A 27,282-nucleotide genomic window follows, 5' to 3' on the forward strand; every position below is an offset into this window, starting at 1 on the left:
ATTTGGAATGGGTGTGTGTGGGGAAGTGTTATAATCTAATTGCTTCATTCTGCCCAAGACTCATTACCAGAGAGATGTCTTTGCCAAACCCTCTGTGCCAAAGCTGGTGATTCAAGGCACCATGACTAGACAGAGGGCTGGGGCACAAAGGCAGATGGAAAGTGCACATAGGCTAAAAAGGGAACTTTCCATTCTATCACCCCTTCTGTGCCCCTACCTCCACCTGTCTGGCCTTCTGACCTCCTTATTTATGGAAACAGTAAACAGGTCACCTCCTCCCTCCCCCACAGGGCTGAGGAGGACCCTACGACCCTGTTGATCTCATTATTCCAGATCTTGTCAACAGATCTGCCACTCTGATACCCTCTCAGCCTTTGTGCTAATCATCTTAAATGAAATATTAAACATTTCACCAAAAAAAACCAATGATGATGAACCCTGTCCTCTCTGCCAGGATAGGGAAGACAGCTCTAGACTGCAAATGCCCCTAGTCTCTAGTTTTGAGGTCCACAAGGGGTCACTGGATGTTCCAGTCCGTGGGGAAGGTCTTAGGAGAGAAAAGCCTAGAGCCAATGTAGCTTAGATTTAGTTCAGGATTGTCCTTATTTACTGGATGACCTTGAGGAAATCTCTGACCCTTCTTCTACCTCTTGTGAACTGCTGACTAAGATACCTGTGTCATTTCCAAGGCATTCTGTGAAAGGTTTCTTTGCCAGGAAGACCAGGGAAGAGTTCTAGACAGATCTTTCACTTCCAGACTTTCATGTGGGCCTTTCAGGACTCACATAGGGAAAGCAAACAAAGTATTATGAGAAATTTGAGGAAGGAAAGACAAAACTTTCACCAGGGGGGTAATGGTAGTGGTGCTGGTGTGCTTATGAAATCAGGGAAGGCTTCTGGAAGAGATACCTGAGCATATGAATTAGGCCTTGGGGGGTGGGACTTTAACAGGAGTTACTTCCTCCTTAGAGCAGGAGTTACTCCCTAGAGCAAAGGTCTTTAATCTTTTTTGTTTCACAGCCATCTCTGGCAGGCTGGTAGAGACTTTGGACATCTGAGAATATTTTTTACAAAATGAATAACTGAAGGAAATGCTAAATTTCAGCTAGAAATTAGGCAGAATAAAGATGTAAGCTTTACCATCCAAATTCATGGCCCCAATGATATCTGTTCATGGCCCCCCAGTTAAGGAGTCTCTAAGGAACCTAAAGGGACATCTAAATCCAGTGACCTATATTCCTCAGGATGACTGAAGATGACCCAGGATGCACTAGGAGACCTTGGCTCCTTTAGGGCTGTTGTGTGTGTTCTTCCTTTGTTGCCGAAGAAGACCATGCCATCAGAGAAATAATGACTTGCACTTGACTTTGTTTTGAGTGAGGGAGGGCTGTGCAGGTCACCAGCCTCCCTTCTCCTCCAGAGCCATCTGAATCCAGTGACCAGATATTCATCAGGATGACTGGAGATGACCCAGGATGAGGCATATGGGGTTAAGTGACTTGCCCAAGGTCACACAGCTAGTGAGTGTCAAGTGTCTGAGGTGAGATTTGAACTCAGGTCCTCTTGACTCCTGCACTGGTGCTCTATCCACTGCACCACCTAGCTGCCCCTTTGGGGGTGGGGGGCGCTGTTAGAAAGCAGACGATCACAGACTCACCAAATTTTAGAATTGCAAGGGGCCTCAGCAGCCAATCAGTCCATTCCCTACCCAGAGAGGAAGCCCCACTCTAACATGCCCAACAAGAGGTCATTCAGCCTCTGTTGGAGAGTCACTGAAGAAGTCTATTCAGCTTCCATACATCCAGGAGGGAAGTTGCTCCTGGCACCAAACCTACATTTTCCATTTGCCCCCCTAGCTCCTATTCATCCTGGCCCTGTCTTCTGGGGCCAGATAGAACAAATGCAATATCTCTTTCACACCCAGAGATCACGTTTCCCTGGAGTCCTCTCTTCTCTAGGCTAAACCTGCCCAGTTCTTTTAAATGATCTTCATGTAAGAAACACTCAAGAACCTTCATCATCCTGGCTGCCCTCCTCTGGACACTTTCCAGCTTTTCAATAGCCTCCCATGGCTCCCAGAATGGAACACAATGGTATGGATATGGTTTGACTAAGGCACAGGACGGCAGAACTATCAACTCCTTATGCCTCTCTTAATGCAACACAAAATCACATTAGCTTTTTTTGGTGGCCACAGTGCATATGTTGGGTTTGCAGTACATTAAATAGACCTTCATATCTTTTTCAAGCAAACGAAGGAGGCTAATGATGTCTCCTTCAATCTAGAATGGTGAAGTTGATTTTTTGAACTCCAAAGATTTTACATTTATTCACTGGTGAATTTTACCTCATTAAACTCATGCCAGTACTCAAGTGGATCCCCATTGTGATCTACCATGTTAACTATCCCAGCTGGCTTTGTGTCGGATCCTAGATTAACCAGCCTCCAGGTCATTAGCTCTCTTTTCTCAGAGATTTTCTCAGAATTTAGACTCTTGTTTCACCATCTCCTTCTCCATACCAACTTTTGCCTCCATACTAAGAACTTATGAATATTGATATGTCCCCTCAAATATCCTAATCTCCAAATTCCACCATTTTCTTAACACCCCGGACCTATTCCTTCACAACTTCAGCCATGTGTAGGGATCATCATGTCTTTTTCTGTCATCAACCATAAGTGTTCAACTTCCATGACCAAAAAACTTTATCAGGTCCTAACTTCCTATAATTCCACCTCTTTTTTTTACCTTAAAACTTCTAAACCTATTCTTTGTTCTCACTGGAATCTTCAATCCTTTCATTCCTTAAGACCCTCCTAGGCTACCACCCACCCTCTAACTTCACCTTTTCCTTTCCTCTCTCATTTGATGACCCTATAAGTTCCCATGGATTCAATGATTATCTCTGTGTAGGACTCCTAGATCTAGATATCCATTCTACACTCTGCTTTACTCCAGTTATGCACTTCCAACTGCCCAGGGAACTTTTCAAGCTGTACATATCACTGTCATCTCAAAGTCAACATGTTTCAAACACAACTGATTCTCTTTCTCCCCATCTTCACCAAACTTCCTTGTTCTTATTAAGGGTGATGCCATCTTTCCAGTCAATCATGGTACTTATTATCTTTCATGCTTCATTCTCCCTCACCGCACATCTTCACTCAGCTGACAAACCTGGATATTTCTCCCTCCACATCTCTTGCAACTACCCCCTTCTCTCTACTCACATGGCTACCACCTTCGTTTAGACCCTTTACCCCTCCTTCCAGGACAATAACAACAGCTTCTTTATTGGTCTCCTCACTCCAATTCCACAAGCCAGAAAAGTGTTTCCTGAAGCACACGTTTGACTATGTCACACACCTCCCTCCACCCCCAAGCAATAAGTGTCTCCTTATTGCTTTTGGGATGAAATCTAAAGCCTCTAGTCTGGCATCTTAAGCACTGCTCAACCAGTTCATCCAACAGCTTTTGAGGACTTGTAAATTAATCATGTACTTTTTTTTTTAACTTATTTTAACTCAGTGATTGACTGATGTAATAAGTAAGTGTTCTCATAAGGTATCAGGGCTTAGTACTGTGATACTTCAAGAGGAATGACGTGATTTGATTGACTTCTTTTTACTATCAGAGGAGACATTACACATAGAAGAATATACAGAAGACAGACAAAAAAAATGCAAGGTAGTTTTGGAAGAGGACAGCTAGGTGGTGCAGTGGATAGAGTGCCTGTTCTGGAGTCAGGAAGATTATCCTTCTTGAGTTCAAATATGGCCTCAGACACTTACTAGCTATGTGACACTGGGCAAGTCATTTAACCCTGTTTGCCTCAGTTCTCTCATCCGTCAAATGAGCTGGAGAAGGAAATGGCAAACCACTCCAGTATCTTTGCCAGGAAAACTTCAAATGGGGTCATGAAGAATGGGACACAACTGAAAATGACTGAACAACAAGAAAACAACAAAAAGTTTGGAAGGGAGGATTCTAATAGTTGAAGAGATCAAGAAAGGCTTCATACAGAAAGTAGTGCTTGAGCGGGGCTTGAAGTTAAGAATAGACTCTTAGAGGCAGAAGTGAGATGGGAGGGCATTCCAGGCATGGGGAACAGCCAGAGCAAGGGCACAAGGATGGGAGAGGGAGAGTCCAATGTGAGGAACAGCAAGGAGGCCTTAAAGTACTGGAAGGGAAAGAATGCATGATAAGGCTAAAAGGGTTTATACTTTATCCTGTAGTTTACTGAGTAAGTAACATGGTTAGATCCACACTTAGGAAAAAAATAACTCTGGGAGTTTTGTAGAGGATGGATTGAAACGGGAAGAGGCTTGAGACAGGGAGACTGATCAAAGACTCAGTATGCCTATCATTTTCGTATTGCTAAACAATTCCTCCTTGTTAATGAGAATCAGATGAGATCTAGAGCAGAATTTTCCTTTGTTTTTTTAAGGTTGAAATTTTCATTAAGACAAATTGTGGCTATATGCTATTTTGTATTTGGAGGGGAGAGGGAGAGTCAGAGGGAGAGAGAAAGGGGAGCATTATTGCTAGGTAATGTCAGGAAAATCAAAGTCCCCCGTCACTACTATGTCATGCCTTTGCACTTAGCTTGTAATTCATTTCCTAATTCCTCATCTATTTTCTCTGTCTAGGTGGCTAATAGTATACTTCAATGACATACTCCCATCTTTTTCTCCTTCAGTTTATCTTTACTCTCAAATGTTCTCTATCATGTTTTTCCCTTCTGATTTCTGCATTTTGTCATTCTTAATAGAGTATACATTCTTAACATAGAATACTATCCCATACCTCTAGATAGTCTTTATCCAAGAAGAGACACAGCTTCCACTTAGCAAGCATACTTTCTCCTCTTTTTATCTTAAAAAAGTTACCTATGCTTGATTAGAATGGGCTATCTCAATTTAATTTAACAAACATTCATTGAATACTCACTATATACTAGGCATTGTGCTTTGAAGCAAAGAGAGATTCAATGATAAGAAAGATATAGTCACTTAAATGGTCAAATAATATAGACAATGTTTAAAAGAGGAAACTCAAATTATTAATAATAATTATTTGAAAAATATTTAATACTAAGGTAGCTAAATTAAAATAACCATGAGGTACTACCTCACTTCAGTGTCTGGAATCAGGTAGACTCATTCCTTAGTTCAAATCTGCCTCAAACTTAAGCTGTGCTACCCTGAGCAAGTCACTTAACCCTGTTTACCTCAGTTTCCTCATCTGTCAAATGAGCTGGAGAAGGAAATGGCAAACCACTCCAGTATCTTTGCCAGCAAAACCCCAAATCAGGTACATGACCAAACAAACACCACCACCTCATATCCATAAAGCTGTCAAAATTTTTTTTATAAGTGAGTGCATGTATGTGTATGTGTGTAAAAGTGATGAAACTCCATACTTGTGGCAGCATAGAGGGATTCTTAGTGGAACTGCAAACTTGCAGAATCTTTCTGGAGAATAATTGAGCAATAGACAGTAAAAATTACCCCCACCCTTCTACCCTTTAACCCAGTCATTTCATTGCTGATGATATAATGTGAAACACAAAGGAACTATATGTTCAAAGATTTTATATGTAATTATAAAAAACTGGAAACAACCTAAATGTTCAAAAAATAGGAGGATGGTTAAGTAAGTTGTAGTATATTTACATAATGGAATACTATAATAAAATTAGGAATGACAAGGAAGAAGAACACAAGTAAGTATGGAAAATCCTTTATGAAATAATGCTAAATTTAAAAAAAGGAGAATGAGAATGATAGTGTGCACAGTATTACCATGTAAGAAGAAAAATGAAGCAGAAAAGAATCTTGATTAGAATTTGGAAAAACTGGAACAACTGTTCTGATATTTTATATGGTGAAGTTAATTTTGTTTATATAAATGATTTGGAACAAGTAGAAGTCCTTGAAAGTCACTGGATAAATTGAATTGATAATCTATAGGAAGTGTTTTTGGATTGGCAGAAAAAAACTTATTCATGCCCTGGGGGTTTTGTATCAAGTAGCTGACTAATTCTGAACTCAGAAGATTCCAGTGGACATCAGTTCTAGCCAAGCCCCAGAAAGAGAATTAATTAGTCTGGAGAAGACAAACCCTTCCAAAACATAACTCATTATCTTTACCCCGAAGCCCACTCCTCTTTCAAACTTTACTTATTTCTGTCAAAAAGAACCACTATTTCCCTGGTCTCTCTAACAGGCTTATAACCATGTCATTATTCTTAACTCTTCACTTTCTCTCACCCCACATATCTGTCAGTTGATAAATATTTATTAGATACCTACGGTGTTTGAGGCATTGTGGGAAGCACAAGGGATACAAATACAAATAAAATCAAGGGCAGTTCTTGCCCTCAGGAAGTTTACAATCTAAGGAGAGAAGACCATATGCCAAGGAAGCTGGAGAGCATGGGAGAGGCCCAGGAGCTGTGTGTAGATGGTGGGAAATGGGGGCTGTCCTAAGCTCCGCCTTTCAACAGAGGCCCTGGAGTCCATGGTCCAGCCCTCCCTCAAATAGCTGATAAATCTCAGGCTGAGGAGGCCCAGGCCAATTCAATCTTGCAGCAAAATGAAATACATCTAGTCATTTGCCAAGTCTTGTTGTTTCAGTCTCCACACATCTCTTGTTTCTCCCTACTCACACAGCTACCACCTAGACTCAGGCTTCCATTAACTCTAGGTTGGATTATTCTAACAGCCTTTTGATTGGTTTTCCTGCTTTAATTCTCTCACTACTCCATCCATATGACTCGGCAGCCAAAGTGATTTTCCTTAAAAGCAAATCTGAACATGTCACAAAGATCACCACTCCTACCCCCTAAAAATAACCACTACCACCTTCTGTGTATCTCTGTTGCCTCCAGGACCCAATATAAATGATTCTGCTTAGCTTTTAAAGTGCTTTACAACCTGACCATAAACCCATCTGTCCAACCTCATCATGCTCCTGGGTGCAACTCTTCCTTATCTTCCTTCAAGGCTCAACCCAAGTCCTACCTTCTACATGAAGACTTTCTTGATCCCCTGAAGAGCTCGTGTCCTCCCTCTCAAACTATCTTGTGTTGAATGACTTTGAACTGCTCTATTTGTTCTGTATAGTTTTGGGTGACGAGGACTGTCCAGTGGCAGCCAGGTCCTTCGATATTTTGCCTGATGCTCCTCTACTATGAGGTTGGGTGAGTCTGCTTCCAGGGAGTCAGCTGCTGAGCCAGGAGGAAGTGTTTAACTGGCCAGAGTGATCTCTCTCTTTCCTGATGGTGAGCAAGGCAAGGGTCTCAGGTAGCTCTAACTGGGGAGAGATAGATCTAGCAGCCTACATGACCAACATGTGGCCATGAGCATGGTGATGGTATGGTCTGTGTTTTGATTTTTACCCTATTTCTGTTCTATTGTAACCAGCGGGAAAAGGCACTGGAGAGGACTCCCACTTGACAGAATGAATCACCAGAGGTCCAGGAATGAGTTCATATGAGACATGAGTCTGGTAAGGTTCAGCCCTGCTGAGCAGGAGATGGACACAGAAACCCAGATGCTGTGGTTGACAGTAGCAGGGGAGTGACCCTAGTGCAGTGAATACTTCTTAGCAAACTTTTAAGTATGGACTCATTTTCCCTAGGGATCAAGGGGATATAGGGGGAATGTGCTCAATTTCAGGGGACTTTTTATACTTCAAGTCTTGCTATTTCTTTTCAGTAAATATTATTCTACGAAAGTTAATTGCAGGCAGTTGGTGGTGCAGTGGATAGAGCAACCAGGTCTAGAGTCAGGAAAACTCAAGTTCAAATCTGACCTCAGATACTTACTAGCTGTGTGAGCCTGGGCAACTCACTTAACCCTGCTTTTTCTCATGAGCTGGTGAAGGAAATGGCAAACCACACCAGAACATTTGCCAAGAAAAGCCCAAATGGGGTCAAGAAGAATAGGACATGATTGAACAATAATAAAAAAGTTGACTTGTTAATTGGCTAAACTGATAGTGGGAGGCTAATCACTGCTATGAGATAACAGGTAACTACTATGGGGGGGGGAAATCTTTCAGAATGGGGGCTGAGGCAATAGCATTAGAAACACCTTCCCGAATAGCTGCCATTTACGTACCTGACTTTCCAGTGTGTGGGAGCTGGATGACAAAGAGCTCCAGAATTTATATTGCTACACTTACACAGGTGCTTGTGGTCTCCCCCAAGGGTGCAATAACCTTTTAAGCAGGGATTGTTTCATTGATTAGATCTGTACTCCAGTGGCTGACGCGTAGTATACATATAGTATTCACATACTAAATACTGAATGATTGAGGAGGAATATTATGAGATTAAGGCTAGAAAGATATGTTGGAGGAATGAAAATATTTATTAAGTACTTTTGAAGTAGCGGTAACTTGGGCAGTGCTGGGAACATATATACACAAGGGTTAAAATATCAGCCTCCAAGGATCTTCCATTTTAACAGGGGGTGGTGCCAAGATCTGAGTATCACAGTGAAGAACTGAGCCATGGGATGGGCACACCAGGCTGCAGAAGCAATGGGGGCATTGATCCAATGATCCACGGCAGGGGGTGGAGAGTTGAGGAGCTTATTGTAGCCATGGCCATATAGTGAGATGCTGGAATGTGAAGTTTGCTCTCATTTACTCATCTTTCAAGACAGCTCAATCCCAAAGTGGAGAATTCTCAAAATGAATGGATTAATTGTCTCAGGGACTGGGACTTGGCTGGAGGGGCGGGGGTGGGGGTGGGAATCAGTCAATAAAATTGATGAAGAGTTTACTACGTGCCAGGTACAGTACTAAGACCTAGGGATACAACAATGCCTGCCCTTCAGGAGTTCACAGTCTAAAGGGGACAAGGAAACAAATCTGCACAAATGAGCTACGTAAGAGATGGAAAGGAGGGAAGGCACCAGCATTAAGCAGGGCTGGGGAAGGTTTCTGGGCAAGGTGAGGTTTTATTGGGTCTTAAAGAAATCAGGGAAACCAGGAGGCAGGGATGGGGAGGCGGAGCCAGGCATGGAGGGTAGCCCGAGAGAGCGCCCAGAGGCAAGGGGTCCGTGAGTAGCAGGAGGCCAGATGCCTGGATGGAAGCGTAGGACCAGGAAAGAAAAGGAGCAAGGAGCCTGGGGAGGTGGGAGGGGCTTGCTTAAGAAGGGCTTTGAACGCCAAGCAGAGCATTTTGTACTTGGCCCTGGAGGCCATAGGGAGCTACTCGGGCGCACTGAGCAGGAAAACCCCTGGGGGCAGCGAAGGGGAGGCCCGGGGGCACGTAGACACCCCCCCAACCTCCGCCCCCCCCCCCCCCCCCCGCGGGCAGGAGGCGATGGGCGAACCGCGGTGTCGGAGGAGGGGAGGGGACCCAGGCAGAGCCCTTGCGCCGGGAAAGGTTCGGAGCGGGGAGGGGGGCAGGCCCCGAGCACCTGGTCTCACTTTCCCTTCTAATTAGACACCAGGAGACATACACCCCCATTCCCCACCCCGAAACTAGGTCACGTGTGTGTTCGCTTAGTCGCCTTACCCGGGACAACTGGGCAGGCCTGGGATGGGGGAAATGAGGCTCCCGTTGGAGTCAGAAGTCGCGGATTCGAATCCTGCCTCCCCACACCTTCCCTGGATGGGTTTTGGGGAAGTCACTTTAAACGCGCTGTCTCAGTTTCCTCCAATGTAAAATGAAGGCGGTTGCTCTTGCTCACCCCCCCTCCAAGGTACAGACTCGGGGTCGACGGGGCGGGAGGTCCCCGTGGAGCCCCTCTAGCCCAGACGCTCGCCTGGGAGACAAGGGCTCTGAGATCTGAGAGGGTGGCACAGGCCCTTTGCCTCTGAAGGCGCGCATCTGCTCGAGCGCTGTCAGGGTAACCTCCTAAAGGCTGTGCCAGAGGCTGGGGAAGCGAGGAGACAGCTGAGGTCCTGGATTCGAATCCTGCCGGTGACACGCCGGCCTGGGGGGAGCGCTCGTTCAACACTCGGAAGACGCCACTTACCTCTCGGGGCCTCCGCGGCCTCATCGGTCAGGTGACCAGCCTGCACCCGCGGCCTCCGAGCACCCTCCCTGTTCCACTCGCGTTCGCTGGAGGGTCCTCCGCGAACCCCGCCTAGAGTTACCCCGCCCCGTCCCCGCCCCTCGTAGCCCCGCCCCCGGCGCATTCCCAAGGGGGCGGGGCCTCCCCGGCGTCGCCATGGCGACCGCACCAAGATGGCTTCCTTGAGCTCGGGGCTAGAGGGTCCCGACCCCGGGGCTCTAAGCTTAGAGCAGCAAACCCGGCTGCGGAATTTCAAGGTGGGTTCAGGCCCAGCGTAGGGTGGGTGGAGGGGTCCAGAGAGGGCCTTCCGCTCCTCCCCTCCACGCACGGAACTCGGGCTCGACCCCGGGGAAGGGCCAGGCCTCCTCTTCCCCGCGTCGTCCTCGTCCCCTCGCTGAGCGCCCGGGCTCCAAGGCAGGCATTGTCATCCCCATGAGGGGAGCGTGGGCTCAGTCTGGGGGGTGGGCAGGTCCTCCTCTCCTCCTTCCCCCTCCCGTCCCCGTGGTGGGCGGGGACTCCTCTCTCCCCCCCTCTCCTCTCCCCCGAGGTGGGCGGGGCTCCCAGCCGCGCCTTTCCTCTCGCCCCGCCTCTCGCCCCGCCCAGATCAGCACTCGCATCGCGGATGAGAAATACCTGCGCTCTCACAAGGAGGTGGAGCTGCTGCTGAGCGGCTTCTTCAGGTAAGCGGCCGGGCTTCAGGCGCGGCGGTGCTCGGGGTGGGGGCGGACGGGGATGCAGGGCCTCGGGAGCCCCCTGCACACCCCCAGCCGGGCCCCAGGTGGGCGCCTGTAAGCTGAATTCTTGAAACAATTAACAGCAGCTTCGCGGGTCACTGCTGGTAGCTTTCCGCTGACCACCAGGAAGTGAGCCCCCGCCCCCTCTAGGGCCTTTCCCCTGGTGTCGGCTGTGGACGGCTGTGACCGCCCGGGGATGAAAAGCCGGCTAAGACGCCGGCTGTGTGCGGGGGCCGGACGGAACCAAAGAGAAGCCGACGGAGGGAAACCAGGGAATGCGGCTCTTTTCCATTTGTGCTTGAAAGTGACATGAAGGGCTCTTTGCTAGCCCCCTTTGCCTTCCTTTTAGTCATTTTCTTAATTATTTAGGACCCGTGGGGGGCGAACAGAAATAGAATCAGATCTGTCCGTTACTTTGTAAAGGAATTTGTTAAATCCAAGAAAAGGTTGAAGTTGTGGGCCAGACAGGTTTTGAGGATTCATTGCCACCACCACCACTACCCATTACCAAAAAGTTATTTAAAGGAGTGAAACTAGGATGTTTTTCCTCAAATAATCATGCAATCCAAGTCAAGAATGATTCACACACAGTGGAGACCAGAATTAAATCGGCATTAATAATCTAGTTCTGCCAAGGGGTTGGACTGTTTCGGGGAGTGTGAAAAGCAGTCATACTAAACTGCATGTCCCAGGTGAGCTTTTCCCACTTGGCTTGAAGAATTTCCAGGAGGAGGTTAGGTCACTGAGAATTGGCTGTGTCTGTAAATTAGGGGATACAGAGGATTCATGTATCCCAGCACCAGTGGTCCTGAGGGCAAGTAGTTCGGGTCGTTGCTATGGAACCTATTTGTCATTAGATGACTCCCCACAACATTCTCTTTGGCCCTTTCCCAGTCCTCTTTCCTCTGTGCTTTCAGGGCAGAAAAGATGGAAAGCAGGGACTATTTGGGATTTGTCTATTTTATTGGGGAGGGGGGGCATGCAGCTTTTCCTTTTTTGGATGCTTCAGATGGAAAGAGAGGGAGAGACTATGCAGAATCTCCACCCAAACTGCCTGCCCTTCAACACTTTTTGCAGGGTTTATCTTGGTAGTATTTAGCTTTAGGATTGATTTAAGCTGTGAGAAACTCTCAAGCAGACTCCCCATAGTCTTACACTGGAGAAGAGGTCTTCCTGCTTGGATCTTTTGAATCCTACTGTTTTACTGTTACTCATTTACAAACCTCAAATATGTACTGACATATATGCAAAAGATATGTCTACGTATATAGTTTCAAACTTAGAGATAAAAACAGGGAACTAATTTTACGTAGCTTAAAACCTCAGGTTTAGTCTGCATTAGATAGTAGTTTCACTAAACAAAAAGGAGAGCAAAATCCATATGGCTGTGGAATTAAGGGGTCCCCAGACATAAAAGTGTACTTTATTTAGTCAAGGCCCAAGACAGGGTGTTTGTGGTTGGTGCCTGAGGGGAAGTCTAAAAACTGAGAAAGTAAAGAAAAGTGACATAGTTGGCTCCTGGCTGATATAGCACTACCTGTATTCTACAGCTCCCAGTATAAAACAGAGTGGGAAATCATGGTAGCCTTTTCTTTTTAGAGAACTTCACCAGTCTATTGTAAGATTTTTTCCATCTCCAATTTTATAAATGTTAATCATTGAGAAAATGGGATTCAACCTGGCCTAATACCTGCATGTTTTATTTGAGAGCAGTCTGTGGATAGATTTCATGAGGCTCATCAACTCAGATGGGTCAAAATTGTATCTTATCTTCAATGTAATTGGTTTCTTTTGTAATCCTAAGTATTTTTATTTTATGCATTTTAAAATATGATTCTGAGAAGGTGCCTAGGACACACAAAAAGGGTTCTAGAAGCTCTGGAGCCCTGAGTAGAAGACCATAAAAATGTTTTTTTTTTTTTCAAGAACTGATCTGATTATAATTAAGTTAGGACTTCCAATAGTTATGCCATGGATTAACCTGCTTTCTCTTTCTGATGAGAATACTTAATGAAGTCAAGAACTGCTGGTTTTTAAGTCTTTTTTTCCCCTTCCCTTTTTTTGTTCTTCAGAGAAATGTTTTTGAAAAGGCCAGTGGATATCCAAGAGTTTGCTGCAGGTGAGACCATTATTTTCTGGTGTTTGATCAAATCAAGAAAAAAGCTATTGCAGCTTTAGACTGACTAGCAGAGTTCTTGCAGCATGGGGTCTACTTGGTGGGATCCTGGAAAGTTGGGGCCCTTTTCTTTCATGGTCATTTCCTTAGACCACGGAGAAGTGAGAGATGAGGCAGACCCTCCCAAGGGAGCTATTTGTTAACTGCTGCACCACAGCCTCCCTGTACTCAGTGTTCTGCCTCCTGTTTTCTATGCCTTTGAATGGGGGGGTAGGGGCCCCCGTTGCACTCCCTCCCTGGCATAGAGCTCTACCTTATAATCCCTGGCTTTCTTCAGAGCCTAGTTAAGGTGCTACTTTCTGCAGAAAGCTGATCCAGTATCACAGATGCTAATAACCCTATGCCTAGAAATTACTTTGCATTTAATTTTGTGTACATGTTATGTTGTTTTCTCTCATGAGACTATAAGCTCTTTGTGGGGCAGAGACCTTTTTCATCTTTCTACCCCTAGAACCTAGACCTAAATGCTAGTTAAACAAACCACACTTCCAAAGGAGACACTAGCATCTCCACCTCTGAAAACCTTTAGGAGGTAGTGGATGTACTTGCCAGAGGATTTCTCAGCCCCCTTCTAACCTGAAGAATTAGTAGTTATCTTCAGTCCTACCTAAGCAGACGTGCTATCAAGCAGATATTGCCCGATACTCTACTGTCTGGAGAAAACTTTGCTTTGTTGTTTTCTTGAGATCTGGCTCTCTCCTGTGAGAGAATATTTTCAGAGAGGGTGTGAAATCTAAAATTCAGGAGCTGGCAAGCAGAGCTTGGGCAAGAATAACTCTTGTTATTTGTATGGGTCAGAAATGAGTGGGGGAGCCGAAAAGCCCACATAATCCATCTTCAGAATGTTCCCTGGTCATCCACAGGCAGTTAAACAAATAAGAATTCAGCCAAGGGAAGTTCACTCTTTGGAGACTAAATCATAAGTGATGTTGGGATTAGGCTTCTCCTTCTTACAGTAATGTAAACTGTCTGCATTGAATCCTTTTTCCCCACTCAAATGACTTCCTCCTTTTGCTTCTTAACCCAGAGTATTTCACAGACCCAAGACTTCCTGGAAAGATACAGGCGCAGCTAATTGAAAAACAAAAGCAGTAACAATTACCAGAACTGTGATGTCCTGAAAGCACAGGTGAGAATCTAGTTTTTTGGGCTGTTACCTGCACCCACTGAAGCTTCTTTACTTTTATGAAAATATGCACTGTTGTGTCCAAGGCCTAAAAGAATCCTGGCAGAAAACCCAACTTTAAAATATTTGATACTTCATTTTATTGAGGTTGTTGGTGGAGGGGAAGAGAACAAGGGGAGTCATTTAATGTGACAGGGGTGGGAAACCTGTAGCCTGGAGGCTTCAGGAGCCTCCAGGTCCTTGGGTGAGGCCTTTTGTCCGAGTCTGTTTCACAGAACAGATCCTTTTATTAAGACGATTTGTTCTGTGAAGTTTAGTTCCAAAGGGCTGCACTTGAGGACCTAGAGGGCCACATGTGGCCTCAAGGTCAAAGGTTCCCCACCTGTCTTAGGAGAAGCAAGAAGTGTTTCTTAACCTAGTCAGATAGAAGTGACCGAAGGCATGAAGAGTCAGTGTAGGGAAAGAGAGAACTGAAGTTTGTGCATTTTGCTTTGCCTGCTCAATCCCAGACTTTTGCCATCCCCTTCTGTGTTTCCTTGGCAAGTAGGGGAGGCTAAAGGGTTCTGTCCCATGCAGCGTTAATGGTTCACCCTCTCTCATCTTCTGTGTTGCAATGTGATTCTTCACGGTACAAAGCATAAGGAGTGGCTGGAGCATGTTTTTTAATTCAGGAGATTTCTGAAATAACGTTTAAGACTCACCTTTTTGGAGGAATGGGGCAAACTCTACAGTGTACCTAAACCTTTTCCTGTCTCATAGGGTCATATGAAGATAAGAAATTTGCTCCATCACCATGGGTTTGTGTTACCCAGGACTCTGCCCCTTGTGTTATTGTTATAAAGCTTTGCATTAAAAATGGACTTCTTTTCCCTACTTTATTTCATTGCAGCATATCTTCCTCTTGAACCCCTATTCTGTTCCTTTTACTGACAAGACTGGTAGCAGGTTATTTTCTCTCACTGAAGAATCTCAAAGGACTCTCTCATTCTTGGGACTTGTGTACCTTCTGCACATTCAGTCCAGCGCGTAGCCATAATACACTGGATATTGGTTCTGTGAGCGCAAAAATTAGGTGGGGATTTCTTACTGGGACATGGAACAAAAGCAATTCAAGTCCACACCAGTATTGGCTGCTTTTTATTTTTTGCTATTATCTGACAGGGAACCTTATCACAACAGTAAGGGACGATGATCAGCTTTTTTATCTCAAAAAAAAAAAAAAGGCAAGAATAGGAGGACATACCCTAGTGGGAAGAGCAAAGGCAGTGAGGTTAGATGTCAGGAAGCACTTCCATAGTGCTGGGTGTTCTAAAGCATGGAGAACAGCAGGCAGCTGAGGAGGGCCTGGTATTCTGTCCTTGACTATCTTTAGAACACGACAGATACCAAGGCTGATGGCCCAAGTTGAACACTGCTAAGACTAAAGGTACAAAGCAGATAAACTTTTGGGATCCTTTGCTGACCAAAGTTCTGTTTGTCTTGCTCCAGCCTCTCAAATTTATCCTGTTTAGTGGCTCTGTTATATATAAAACATTGTACCTTGATTATCTTCCATCAGCATCACCATAGCAATAAAGTCTAAAGTAGGAGTTGTGGTCACAGTCAAAGAATTGTAGAGCTGAAAGGGACCTTAGAAACCACAAGGTCCCAGATTAAAGGCTGCAAGAGGCCCTTCAAGGTCACCTGGTCCAACCTCCAGTTTAAATGTGAGGGGCCTGACACCCAAAGAGGTGATAAGACTTGTCCACAGTTGTGCAGCAATCTGGAGGTGGCAGGGCTGGGCCCTACCCCAGGGTCTTCTGACTTGGAAGGGAAGGGCTTTCCCCATCCATTGTTACATAGCAGGCTGCCTCTCTTTTTAATCTTTCTCCTGTATCATGGAAGAAAGCAAAGTTGGGCACTCAGAACTACCCAAAACCGAATCATGAATCTCTGGACTTGGAGTGGAAAGCATTTTAATCATGTCTCAGTCATAACTTGACAGCTTTAGCATCTCTGCAGAGCAGGCGAGTAGCAGTATGTTTTAAGAAGTGAGACAATACGTTTTCAAGCAACACATCAGTGCCACTCACCTGTCATGTAGAGAGCACTATGATCACTGCTATGAGGGCCGTGGGAACTTTGCAGGCCAAAGATTTGGTTCCTACCCTTAGAGTGTGTGGGGAGGCACAGATAGAGTGTTAGTACAAGTATAGCAAATGATAGAGATGAGGCAGCATGGTATGGAAGACATTTTCATGCTGGCCTTGTAATCCGAACACTGGGGGTCAAATTGTGGCTCTGTTGTTCCTTGCGTAATAATTTAACCTCTGTGGGCCTCAGTTTGTTCATATGTACAATGAAAGGCTTGGACAAGATGAGCTCAAAATCTGTGAATCTATAGAATATCTAGGTACATCCCTGTATAAATATTATGTGATGAGAGCTTATACTACGAGAGGGAAACTTTTCAGATATGGGGACTACCACTGGAAACAAGGTTAGTTTTTGTTTAAAGGCCAAACTGAGGACATGAGTGTATTTCAGACTTTAAAGCTTCTTTTCTGCTCCCAGACTTTCTCATCTTCCATGTTGTGAACATAAGGGTGTAAGAACTGAGATTATCTAGTAAAGAGTAAAGAGGAGAAGTCCCTGCTGGCTGGCCTGGCTCTGTATGTACCCAAGTAAAAGGACCAGGATGAAGAGAGGGAGCTGAGCTAGGAGTGGTCACTCAACATCCTTCCTTGGATCGACACCTTCTGTCCCAGCTGCCTGTCTCCAGGCAGGATGGCACCATCTCTAGAACAGTTAACTGAAGGACTGTGGGAGTGATTCTTTTCTATTGGTCTTGAGAACACTGAAGTTCTTCATATCGCAGAAATTCAAAGCAGATAGGAGTTGGGCAGCCACTGAAACCCATCTATCCCTGACAAATGATCTTGAAGCTTGTACTCAAAGACCTTTGGTACTTGCCAACTGCCAATGTGGCCTGTTCCACTTTCTGACAGTTCTAATTTACAGGAGGTTTTCCATTAGACATCAAGCCTCTCTGAAACTCTAACTCCTTGCTTCTAGTTCTGCCCCTGGAACCAATTCTGGAATCGGTAATTCCCCCTTCCACATGACAGCTTTTCCAATTCAGATTTAGACAGGCAGAGGACCTTGGAGCTCGAGTCAAATGCCTTCATTTTACAAAGGAATAAACTGAAGCTGCACCTCGCCAACTACATGCTGGCTCTTCATCTTCCTCCACCTGTATTAAAAGATTCTATCTTTAGCCCCATCTCTGAGAGCAGGGTCTTTGTCACATCTCTCTATTTCTAATGTTTAATATATTACCTCACACCCAGTAAGAACTAAACATGCTGCCTGTTCAGTCCCTGAAATTCTCCAAGTTCCTGGCACTTCCAAGGGCTGCCAAGTATGCTGTGCCAAGGAAGAGCCAGTAGACTGCACTGGATCAATATTAAGTCCCTACTTTTCACCTTTCATTTACTTGGCACCTCCTATGCCAGTATCTGTGCTAGGCATTTCAGATACACACAAAAATGAAAAAGAGTTTACATTCTTTTGGGAGGAAACAACATGTGCAGCCATAGTTCCAATACAAAAAGAGGTCCACAGTAATTTTGGAGAGGATGGCACTGATAACTGGGTGACAAGAGAAATCTCCTGAGTCTTGAAGGGAGGGGAAGAGGCGAGTACAGTGTCCAGAGGCAGAGAAGAGCTAGGGAATAACAGGAAGTGAGACTGCGAAGAGCAGCTGAAGCCAGATGAGTATAGGTGAATAGCTTCTCCACAATTTATGGTCTCAAGAAAAATGCTTAAAGCATTTAGAGGTCAAAGGACTTGTCCATGGTCATACAGACTAGGGCTTCTTGAACTTTTCCCCCTTGAGACCCTTTCAGTGCCTCTTAAACTGTAGGTTGTGACCCAATATGGGGTGCTGACTTGTAGACAATATGTCAAGGGCATGTTGTTTAGGTCTTCCTGAAGGATACTGGACCTTTTTCAGTTAAGAAGTGATATGGTCAGATGTGTATTTTAGGAATATCAATTTGGCCGCTGCGTGGGAAACAGATGAGAGGCTGGAAGCAGGATGACATTCAAGAAGCTAAAGCATGAATGAGGGTGGAAGCTCTGTAGGAGAGAGAAAGGGACAGAAGGAAGAGAACCAACAAAACCAATCAACTAAGTAGATGTGGGATGAGAGGAAAGAATTGAAAATAATCAAGAGACCAGTTTCAGGATATAAACCTTCCTAGAAGAGAGAACAGATGGGGAAAAAATATTATGTTAGAGGTGAGCCCAGTTAAGATCCTACCTGACCTCACATTCCTGCATCAGATAATGAAAGAGCAGGATTAAATGATTTCTTCCTTTTCCAAACAGGCTACCTCCCAAAGCACTTAAAAAAGACCTTGGCATAATCCACTGGTCAACCCTGATTTAATGGATAGCCTTTCTCCTGCTAATGGGCCTTGAGCCAAGCAGGACTATCTCCTCCCTTCAAATCTCAGGAAAAACAAGTTAATGACTCTTCTGGCCTCTATTTCAGAGTCTCCCAGCCACCATCCCTTACACATTTTAAGTCTAGAAGTAAAGGCAGTCCTTTCTTTCTAATTCTTTGTTCTTTTTAGTCTAGCAACCACTATAGTAAAACTTGGGTCTTCAGACAGATGTAGCACACAAAGAATTATAAACACAAGTAATATAGTCAGTGTTTTTTGAGTGACACTAAGCTTATCTATGGCTTTTTTAAAACCTCAGTTCCATTTCCATCACCAGGAAATGAAACTGAGAAGCTAACTCCTCCTTTTCATCAGATTGGCAAAGAACTGCTTGTCCATGAAGGGCTGTAATATATGGGAGTCTCATTTGTTTCTTCTTTTGCTGTCTAGGGTCAAAACTTAGCACCTTGAGAATCTGGCTCAAATATTTCTCCTTCTCATGTTCTGTCCCCCAGTAATCACACCCCCAAAGAGCACAATCTCTTTATTGATGACCATGATGCAGGTGGTGGGCCATTCACGATGCACAAAGAACGGAGTGATCCTAGGGATGCTAGTTTCCATTTCCATTCATTCAGAGGGGCTCAGCCTGACTCTCAGTTCAGAAGATGCCCCATAGTAAATTGCAATCCTTACCGCATCTACTGACTCCAGGGCTTCCTAAGCAGGTCTGCAGTAAGAACAGTGGATGGAAAGTGAAAGGTGCTGAAACATCCATGACGTAAGGGACAAACAGGTAAAGTGATATGGTGTTCTCCCTGATGCCCTTATTACACTCAGACTCCAAATAAGTCACAGTAAGGGAAGCACAATCAAGTGTAGATCTATCTTTGCTCCACTGATTCCAGAGCAGGGGCCTAAAGGGTATCTGGTTGCCATAGGTGGTAAGAGAAGTTCTTTACTGGTAGGACCATTTACTTGGCAGCTTGCTGGGCTAACCAGTGCTTGTATCTCTTGGTCTTGGGCCTCTCAAAGTTCACCACAGACATGGGGACCCTCACTGTGTCAAGCCCATTCACCTGTAGACAGACAGACAGGACATCCAGGGATTGGAAATGACACCATCCCAAGACATCATTTAGCATTACTTCTTCAATCTGGTTTTCAATTAGAAGAAGAAAAAGGATTCATGCAAGGGGGAAACTCACCGTCACCTCACACCAGTACTCGCCCCACCTTGTGATTGGCTCTTCAGGTAGCTTTAGGGCATGTGGGGATACTACTACGCCAAGCTGCAAGACAACATCCAGTCTCATTTCTAATGTTATGGCATAGGTAAACCCTATCACACAAGTGCTATTAGAGAAAAGCCTCACCAAACTACTTCCAAAATTTTCTAGTCTTGCCTACCCCTGTGCAAAAATTTGACTAAAGCTAATTTTATTATAGTTTCAGTTTTCTAAGGGGAAAACCAAAACACCAAGAGGTACCAACCCATTCTAAGGATCATAAATTTAGATGGAAAGGCTTTTAGAGGGCATGGAGCCCAACACCTTCATTCTTTCATTTCACAGAGAAGGAAACAGGCCCATACATGGGAAGTGATTTGCTTGAGCCCACCTAGAGATTAAAGAGCACAGTCAGGGTCTGATTCTAAGACCTCTGGCTCCAAATCCATTACTCTCCACTCACATTTACTATAATGATCTCAATAAAAACCAAACTCTCCCTCAAATCTATCTTGTTATAAAAAGTGATGGTAGGCACAACTAATGCTTTTTCAGTGCATATGGATTTTCGAAAGGAGACTTTCACGCAGCATTTGGCATAACTAAATCAAATGCTTAATCAGCCAAAAGCCGAGTGTGTGAGAGTGTGTGTGTGTAATATCTTCTAATCTTTCAGACAATTGTGTAATGGTCTACTACAGAATATCACTTGCAAATGCCTGCTTATTTCCTTCCAATAATTTTTAGTTTTTAAAGCACTCTCATACACAGTACCGTTTATCCTCAGTATGGTCCTATGATGCAAACAGGTTCAATATTATTATTCTCACTTGACGGAGGAGGTTGGAGGGCTGAGTTGTGATGTGCCCCAAGGTCACACAGCCAGTAAAGAGCAGATCAAGCCAAGCTGCCCTTCCATGTCAACAAGGAACCTGATCAGTGTGTCACTGGCCTTCCTGGCTGCTTTCTCTCCATCTAAAAGTAAACTCAGTTCTGTGCCATGTGCCTTTCCGAGGCCTGTGATCTAAGGAAGGCCTCCCATCTAAGGAAGGCCTCCCATTTCTATTACCCTCTCCCCTCCTCTTCTAACACAAAGATCTACTGCAAAGCCACCTGACAGACTCTGTCATCAAGGGGCGAAAGACTCACGTTTCTGAAGAAGTGGCGGCAAACGACCTCAGGGCTCAGCTCCCACTTGACGTTATTCTTCATTCCCACCTCCAGGTGGCACCTCTTCAGGAACTTCACTGTCTGGGGCAATGGGAGCCGGTGGGTTAGGGACAGGTTTGGGAGGGGCGCAGGGTGAAGTAACTTAGGGAGGAGGGAGGGTTTGTGCAGGTAGCTAAGAGGCTGATGGATCAAATGCGGGCATCTTAAACTTAGGATCCTAAAAGATGAATAAACTCAGCTTTCCTGACAACATCATAGAAGGACGGCTCAGGAAAGCCATCCCTGCCCAGGTACACAGCCTTCAATTCCTTCTGCTTGGAATTCAAGTGACTTTACAATCTGACCCTATCTACCATTTACTTACTTATCAGAACTCCCCTGGGAAGTTTTATACCCCCAAGGGTTGTGGTGAGGATAGAATGAGACAATAACTGTGAAGCACTTCGCATGGTACCAATGGCCATGACTGTGTTTCTCTATTTGAAGTCAAGGGTTCCTCAATGGTACATCTACAAACTGGATACTGCTTCCTCTCCTTTCTACTCTATTCCCTCCCCCACCCCCATACCACTCCTAGTTAATGATTATTAGGACTTTGGGTGACTGAGGAAAAAGGACAAGACTAGACTGGGCCTTGCGCAGGAGGCCTTCCAACTCTGACTGATGGATCCACACTCACCGTCACACCAGTCTTGGTCTGGAGCTTCTCCAGCTTCCCCTCCTGCCGCAACTAGATGAGATAGAGAGCCATGGGGGAGAAAGAGTCTGGTGTAAATAAGATTTCCCTCTTGCTTGAAGAGGCCATAGGATTCCATTCCTTTCTGTCACCTCTACAATTTTCAAATTAAACCTCAAAATTCTCCTTCCAGGAGGATCCCAAGGGTTCTAATCACCATTTCCTTTGCCTCTTCATGCCCCTGGTAGTGGCTCACCTGGTTCTCTGCCTCAAACATCTTCTTATTTTCGGGTGATGGGTACACAGCCAGACCCTGAGGAAGCAGTTTATTCCGGCCTACTGACTTCTTTACTGTGACAGTGTCACCTCGGATGCCAAGGTCTGCCAAAGGGAACAACATAAACACTAAATATTATGTCAGATAACCCAAAAAGGAGAAGAAAGCAAACTAAAGAGACTCTCACTTGAAGCTAATCTTAGAAGAGAGAAATATAGGCATATGTCAACTAATCCTTTGGTTTCTTTTATGACTATTTTTGAATATGACGTTTTCTATGTAGGTGTCTCCCTATTGAAAAATGCAAATATTTGTATTACAGCAAGATTAGTGGGATTCAGAATCAGGAAAACCTGAGTGTGAGTCCTGGCTTTGCTACTCTGGGTAAATCATTTAATCTCTCTGAGAGCATTAGTTTCCTCATTTGTAAAATGAGAATAATCATCAGACACAATATTTCACATGAGGACCAAACAGTATGCTTTTTGTCTAAGTGCTCCAGAGATATGAGACACTATAAAATATTATTACAAAATAAAATGAGAGAATTCAGAGTCTTGCCTACACATCCTGATTATAATACTGTGCTCACTTTGTACACCAAATTTAATTCAGTGCTACAAATATTTATTACAAGTTACCATGCTAGGTACACAGCAGGAATACAAAGATACAACACAGAACTTGTTCTCAAGAAATCTAATAGGAAGGAAATGTAGATACACATATACTTATGACTCAAGGCAGTGAGGAGAATCCAGATAAAGTGCTAGGAAAAGGGAAAGAGAAAGAGATCTTACTGTCCTTGGAGGAGTAAAAGCCCAGGAAGAGAGAATTTTTCTAAGCTTTCTTCTCAACAGCCCAGGGAAACAAGTGCATTATTAACTCCATTTTACAGTTGAAGAAAATGACCTCAGACCTCTAACTCTAAAAGTACTACAAAGCTAAAAAATGTCAAATAATTTGCTCGGAGAAAGTAAAAGAATCACAGAAATTCAATTATAGAAGAAACTTCAAAAGTTGCGTACCTAAATAGAGCCCATGCCTGACCTGAATCTTTTCTATAGAAGCAACAAGTAATCATCAGCCTTCTCAAGAGTGAGAAACATGTGACCACATCTTTGGAGGCAGTACCTGCTATTTATAGGAAGTTCTCCCTTACACTGAGCCTAACATGCCTCTTAAACTTCTACTAATACTAGTTCTAACCTCTGGGACCAAGAAGAACAAGCCTTTGACAATATAATCAGTGAACATTTATGCGTCTACTATGTACCTGTGCTAGACCCTGGCAACAGAAAGACAATAATGAAACAGTCCTTGCCCTTGAGGAGCTCAGAGTCTATCAGAGGAGATACCTCAAATAAATAGATAAAATAAATACATAAGGGCCTGCCATCTACTTAGGGCAAGCTGACATTTAAAGATTAGTACACTGAGCCAAATAAAATATAATTAAATAGAAACTAGTCAAATCATTAAACAGGTATTAAATATACATTTGCATTAAAAAAATCAGCTTTGAGATGGAGGCCTAATCACCAAGTCTTTGGTAAGCATTGGCTAAGAGCAGAACACAGGGGATACAAAGAAAGGCAAAAGCAGACCCTGCCTTCAAGGCACTCACATTCTAATAGAGGAGACTGCATGTAATTAACCAGGTACATACAAACTCAAGGAAAGGTAACCTCAGAGGGGAAGAAGTCATTAGTAGCAAGGGAGACAAGGAAAAGCCTCTTGTAGATGACATTTGACCTGAGGCTTGAAGGAAACAGGTTGAAGTAAGAAAGGAAGGCATTCTTCCCCAAGAGAAAGGGACACTGAGTGCAAAGGCAGAGAGGGGAAATGAAGAGTTATGTGTGAGAAAAAGTAACTAAGTCAGTGTATCTGGCCTGCATGGAGGAGAGTAAGGGTAAGAGTGGAAAGGTAGGAACTGGGATGAACACCTGAATTAAAGTGATGGCTATTAAATGTGGAGTAAAAAGAGGATGCGTATGATGTGAGGGTTAAAATGCCAAGGTTAGGCAATGTATTAGATATGTGAAAGGAGTTGAGAATGACACAGATTTTGAGAAAGTCTGGGTGACTAGAAGAATGGTGTGGTGCCTTTGACAGTAACAGGAAAGTTCATAAGGGAAGGGTTTGTGGAAAAAGAATGAGTTCTGTTTTGGACATGTTGAGTTTAAGATGTCTAAAGGACATCCATTTTAAGACATCCAAAAGATAGTTTCTCTGAAAAGTATGAGGGTTTTCATGGACTTCAAGCTCCACAATATGCTAAAAAAAAATGTGATGGAAGCCAGCACATAGGAAGTGATAGTCCAGCTGGTCAAATTGTGTTGAGAGAAATGTTTCTGATCTGAGTACAGTATTTTAAGGACACTGATAAATAGGAAACGGTGAATACAAAGATGGAGGACCAGGATGGTAAAGGGACTGGAGGTCATGCCATCAGTCAAACGAACTTGGGATGTTTAAAGTAGAGAAGACTTAGGAGGAAACATGAAGAAACATGATATCTTCAAGCACTTGAAGGATTATCACAGAGAAAAGAGCTATAAAGGGACAATGATATTTTGGGATTGTTAAGGTATGTATGGCCAAAGGCAGAAAAATCTCTAGTTTCCTTACCTCAGGCAATTTTATTTTCTCATGAATATCTTATACTGTGTTATTTTAAAAGGCTTATCTGGCCAGCATAAAAGGAAAACCTATGGAGGTGATTCAGAGTGAAGTCAGAAAACCTTAAATGTATAACCACTGTATAGTTATTAAGTTGGAAAAAAATATTGGGTAAGAATAGTAAAATTTCAGTGCCTTACCCAGAAGATCTCTCCTAATGGGGTTCTGTAGGATACTTGTGTTGGAACCCATTTTGAGGCTCAAGCATACAATAGATATTAGAGACACCCAGTCTTTTTAAAGAAAGGGGATAACCTGTGTAGAACCTATATAATATTGTATGCTGTCTCGGGGAGGGAGGGGGGAAGGAGGGGAAAATAAAATCTAAAATACATGAAAGTGATTGTAGAACGCTGAAAACAAAATAATTTTAAAAAAAAGAAAGGGGATAAACTTTTCGGGGCAAGTGTTTAGAACAATGCCAGGGAAGCAGAGACTACTGCTCTTTTCAAACCACCTCCACCAGACGGTCTTTTCATCCTAGGGCCCCTAAAAGACCTCAGGAATGCCGCCCTCCAACTCCTTAATTATCCCTGGGCTCACGTATTCCAGGCCCCTCTGCTCTGTAGCACCTGCCCCAGAACGGTCCGGGGCTGAGAGAACAGAATGTGCTTCCTGGGAGGGTCTGTACAAGGGCAGAAGATGAAGTCAGGGGCTGCGGCCTCATGCACGTTTCTTTGTGCGCTTCCCCAGGTGAGGACGGCCCCGGCTGCCGGGGGCCCCTCCTCCGGCTCGCTCACCCTCCACGGTCTGGGTCAGAATGAGCTCCATGGTCCCCTGCGGCTGCCACTGGGTGTCCTCCACCAGCCGGTAGACGCGGTGCCGCCGGTGCAGACGCGGACTCCGGCCCTCGGCTGCCAGCGGCACTTTCCACCAGCGCTCCACGATCACTGTGTTCTGGCCCGACACGGGGGACAGAGGCGGGCTCAGTGAGCGGGCGAGGGCTGGGCCCGGCGGACGGACGACCCCTCCCTCAGCCCCCTCTCCCAGGGCAGCCCCGACCACCGCCCACGCCAAGCCCAGGGCGCCCGCCTCGCCCTCCCCCGCCGCCACCAGGGCCAGCCCTCCGACGCCTCACCCAGCTGTGAGAGAGGCTAAAATTACGCTCCAGTCCGGGAGTTCCGGCTCCGAGTCGGGGCAGCAGCCCCTCGGCTACGGCCAGAAGCACCCGGCCCCCTCGCAGCGGCATGGCCTCGGAGACCAAGAAGAGAAAGGCGCTGGTGCCGGCTGGGAAGGAAGGACCCCAGCGCCGGCCAGAAGGGTTCTCCCGAGACGCGCCTGAGCCGGAAGGTCCTGCGCCTGCGCGTGCCAGGACAGGCACTCGGCGTGGCCTCCCCAGGGTTTCCGGCTGGAAGGGTCCTTGGGGAGCGCGGAGCCAAGTCTCTGATAAGAAGAGCTAGGGACGCAGAGGAGAAGCTCTTGGCCTGTTAGGCGTTTCCCGGCAAAGCCACACGCAGGTTTGGGGCCACAATTCTAGCAAGATTAAGAAAAGCAGCCCGACTGCGCCAAAGCAAAGGAACACAACCCAGACCGAGCCAGAGGCAGGAGGCACGCGAGCGGGGCCAGCTGTCAGACCCGGTAGACGCCACGATTCTCCCCAGCGAGGAAGGCGCCTCCCGGCATTAGTCAGGATCGTAGGACGAGAGAGCCCCCCCTCCATCCCCGGAGACCACCCACCATCGCAGGGCTAGGCCACCCCCAGGCTCTGACAGAGGACAGGATGCTTCAGGAGGGCTTCGGTGCTGCTGTCAGAGACACCAGCAGGCTCCACGTGGCAGGGTGACCCCCTCCGGGACAGGGTGACCCCCTGCAAGCTGTGCAAGTGGACAAGGTTTCTCAAATAAAACCCACAAAAACCATGACTGAACTCTCCTTATAGTTAAAAAACCAAGTGGGTGAGGACAGTATTTTTCAGATTGATATTAGGGAAAGGGAAACAATCTAGACCTCACATCTGCCCAGTTACTGAAGGGAAGGATGAATTCTGAAGGAAGTTCCTATCTGCCAAGCAAGGAGATAAACAAATGCTAGATTATGGGCCATAGAAGAGGAAACCAGTAGCTTTGTTGATGTATAGGGGGGCTGGGACCCAGAAATAGTGACAGGCCATTCCTGCCTAAATGGATTCCACACAAGCCTTCTTTCAGCCAAAGAAAAAGTTAATTAAAAATATGCCATACTGGAAAGACTACTAAGAAGCCTCAACATGGGCTAGACTTAAAGAATCTGAACAGTAGGGATGCTTAAGCCGGCCAGACTGAATCTGAGCACCTTCGTGCAAATGAGATGAATCTTATACAGAAGACTGTGGGAACAGAGAAGGGGTCTAAAAGGAATTAAGGAGTGGTGGTCTCGGGCAGGTCCAGGTGCAGATAATGGAAGAGCAGGTAATTAACTGGAACGGGCTGATTGCCCTAAGTGAACACCGGGGACCTGGGCCTCCTGGGACAGTTCAGGGGCTTTTCCTTTTTGGAATCCACATCCCATTTCCACCAGCTTCATCAGTTGGGAAAAGACCAGTAGTGTCCAGAACACTTCTTCCCTTGGATGGAGAATACCTTTCAACCTTTCTCCCCATAAAGTACCACTACCTAAAATGGGGAGACTGCTCTTTGAGGGAGGATGGAATGACTTTCAAAGGTAACATTGAAAAGTCTGTGTGTTGTCTCTGAGATAAATGGTACCTTTGAGTCACTGGGTAAAGTAGATGCAAAGCAATAATGAGGTCCTGAGATGTGTTAGG

General features: G+C 45.2%; 2 protein-coding genes and 1 long non-coding RNA gene across 6 annotated transcripts; 1 reads left to right on the forward strand and 2 right to left on the reverse strand.

The window, feature by feature from the left end:
* Positions 1 to 8,359: 8,359 nt before the first annotated feature.
* LOC140527715 (uncharacterized) lies at positions 8,360 to 10,089 on the reverse strand. Of its 2 annotated transcripts, none has more exons than XR_011974910.1 (2): positions 10,001 to 10,089; positions 8,360 to 8,633 (listed from the first exon to the last, which is right to left on the reverse strand). It is a non-coding gene; the product is annotated as an uncharacterized lncRNA (long non-coding RNA). The 2 variants fall into 2 exon arrangements; XR_011974909.1 differs by lacking the exon at positions 10,001 to 10,089 and adding an exon at positions 9,538 to 9,970.
* RIIAD1 (regulatory subunit of type II PKA R-subunit domain containing 1) lies at positions 10,056 to 22,411 on the forward strand. 2 transcript variants are annotated; one of them, XM_072644868.1, is made up of 5 exons: positions 10,056 to 10,296; positions 10,643 to 10,719; positions 12,846 to 12,892; positions 13,977 to 14,078; positions 14,835 to 14,953. In XM_072644868.1, exons 1-4 carry the CDS (start codon positions 10,213 to 10,215, stop codon positions 14,042 to 14,044), a joined length of 276 nt encoding a protein of 91 aa, XP_072500969.1. In that variant the 5' UTR covers positions 10,056 to 10,212; the 3' UTR covers positions 14,045 to 14,078; positions 14,835 to 14,953. The 2 variants fall into 2 exon arrangements, with proteins under 2 accessions (XP_072500969.1, XP_072500970.1); XM_072644869.1 differs by lacking the exon at positions 14,835 to 14,953 and adding an exon at positions 21,774 to 22,411 and having other exon boundaries at positions 10,161 to 10,296.
* On the reverse strand, positions 15,200 to 26,930 carry MRPL9 (mitochondrial ribosomal protein L9). 2 transcript variants are annotated; one of them, XM_072644866.1, is made up of 7 exons: positions 25,618 to 26,930; positions 25,280 to 25,436; positions 21,837 to 21,961; positions 21,584 to 21,634; positions 20,884 to 20,985; positions 19,714 to 19,797; positions 15,200 to 15,945 (listed from the first exon to the last, which is right to left on the reverse strand). In XM_072644866.1, exons 1-7 carry the CDS (start codon positions 25,726 to 25,728, stop codon positions 15,934 to 15,936), a joined length of 642 nt encoding a protein of 213 aa, XP_072500967.1. In that variant the 5' UTR covers positions 25,729 to 26,930; the 3' UTR covers positions 15,200 to 15,933. The 2 variants fall into 2 exon arrangements, with proteins under 2 accessions (XP_072500967.1, XP_072500966.1); XM_072644865.1 differs by lacking the exon at positions 15,200 to 15,945 and adding an exon at positions 19,035 to 19,584 and having other exon boundaries at positions 25,618 to 26,925.
* Between the last annotated feature and the right edge of the window lie 352 nt (positions 26,931 to 27,282).

Source organism: Notamacropus eugenii, chromosome 2 (genome assembly GCF_028372415.1).
Source record: "Notamacropus eugenii isolate mMacEug1 chromosome 2, mMacEug1.pri_v2, whole genome shotgun sequence".
NCBI lineage: Eukaryota > Metazoa > Chordata > Mammalia > Diprotodontia > Macropodidae > Notamacropus > Notamacropus eugenii.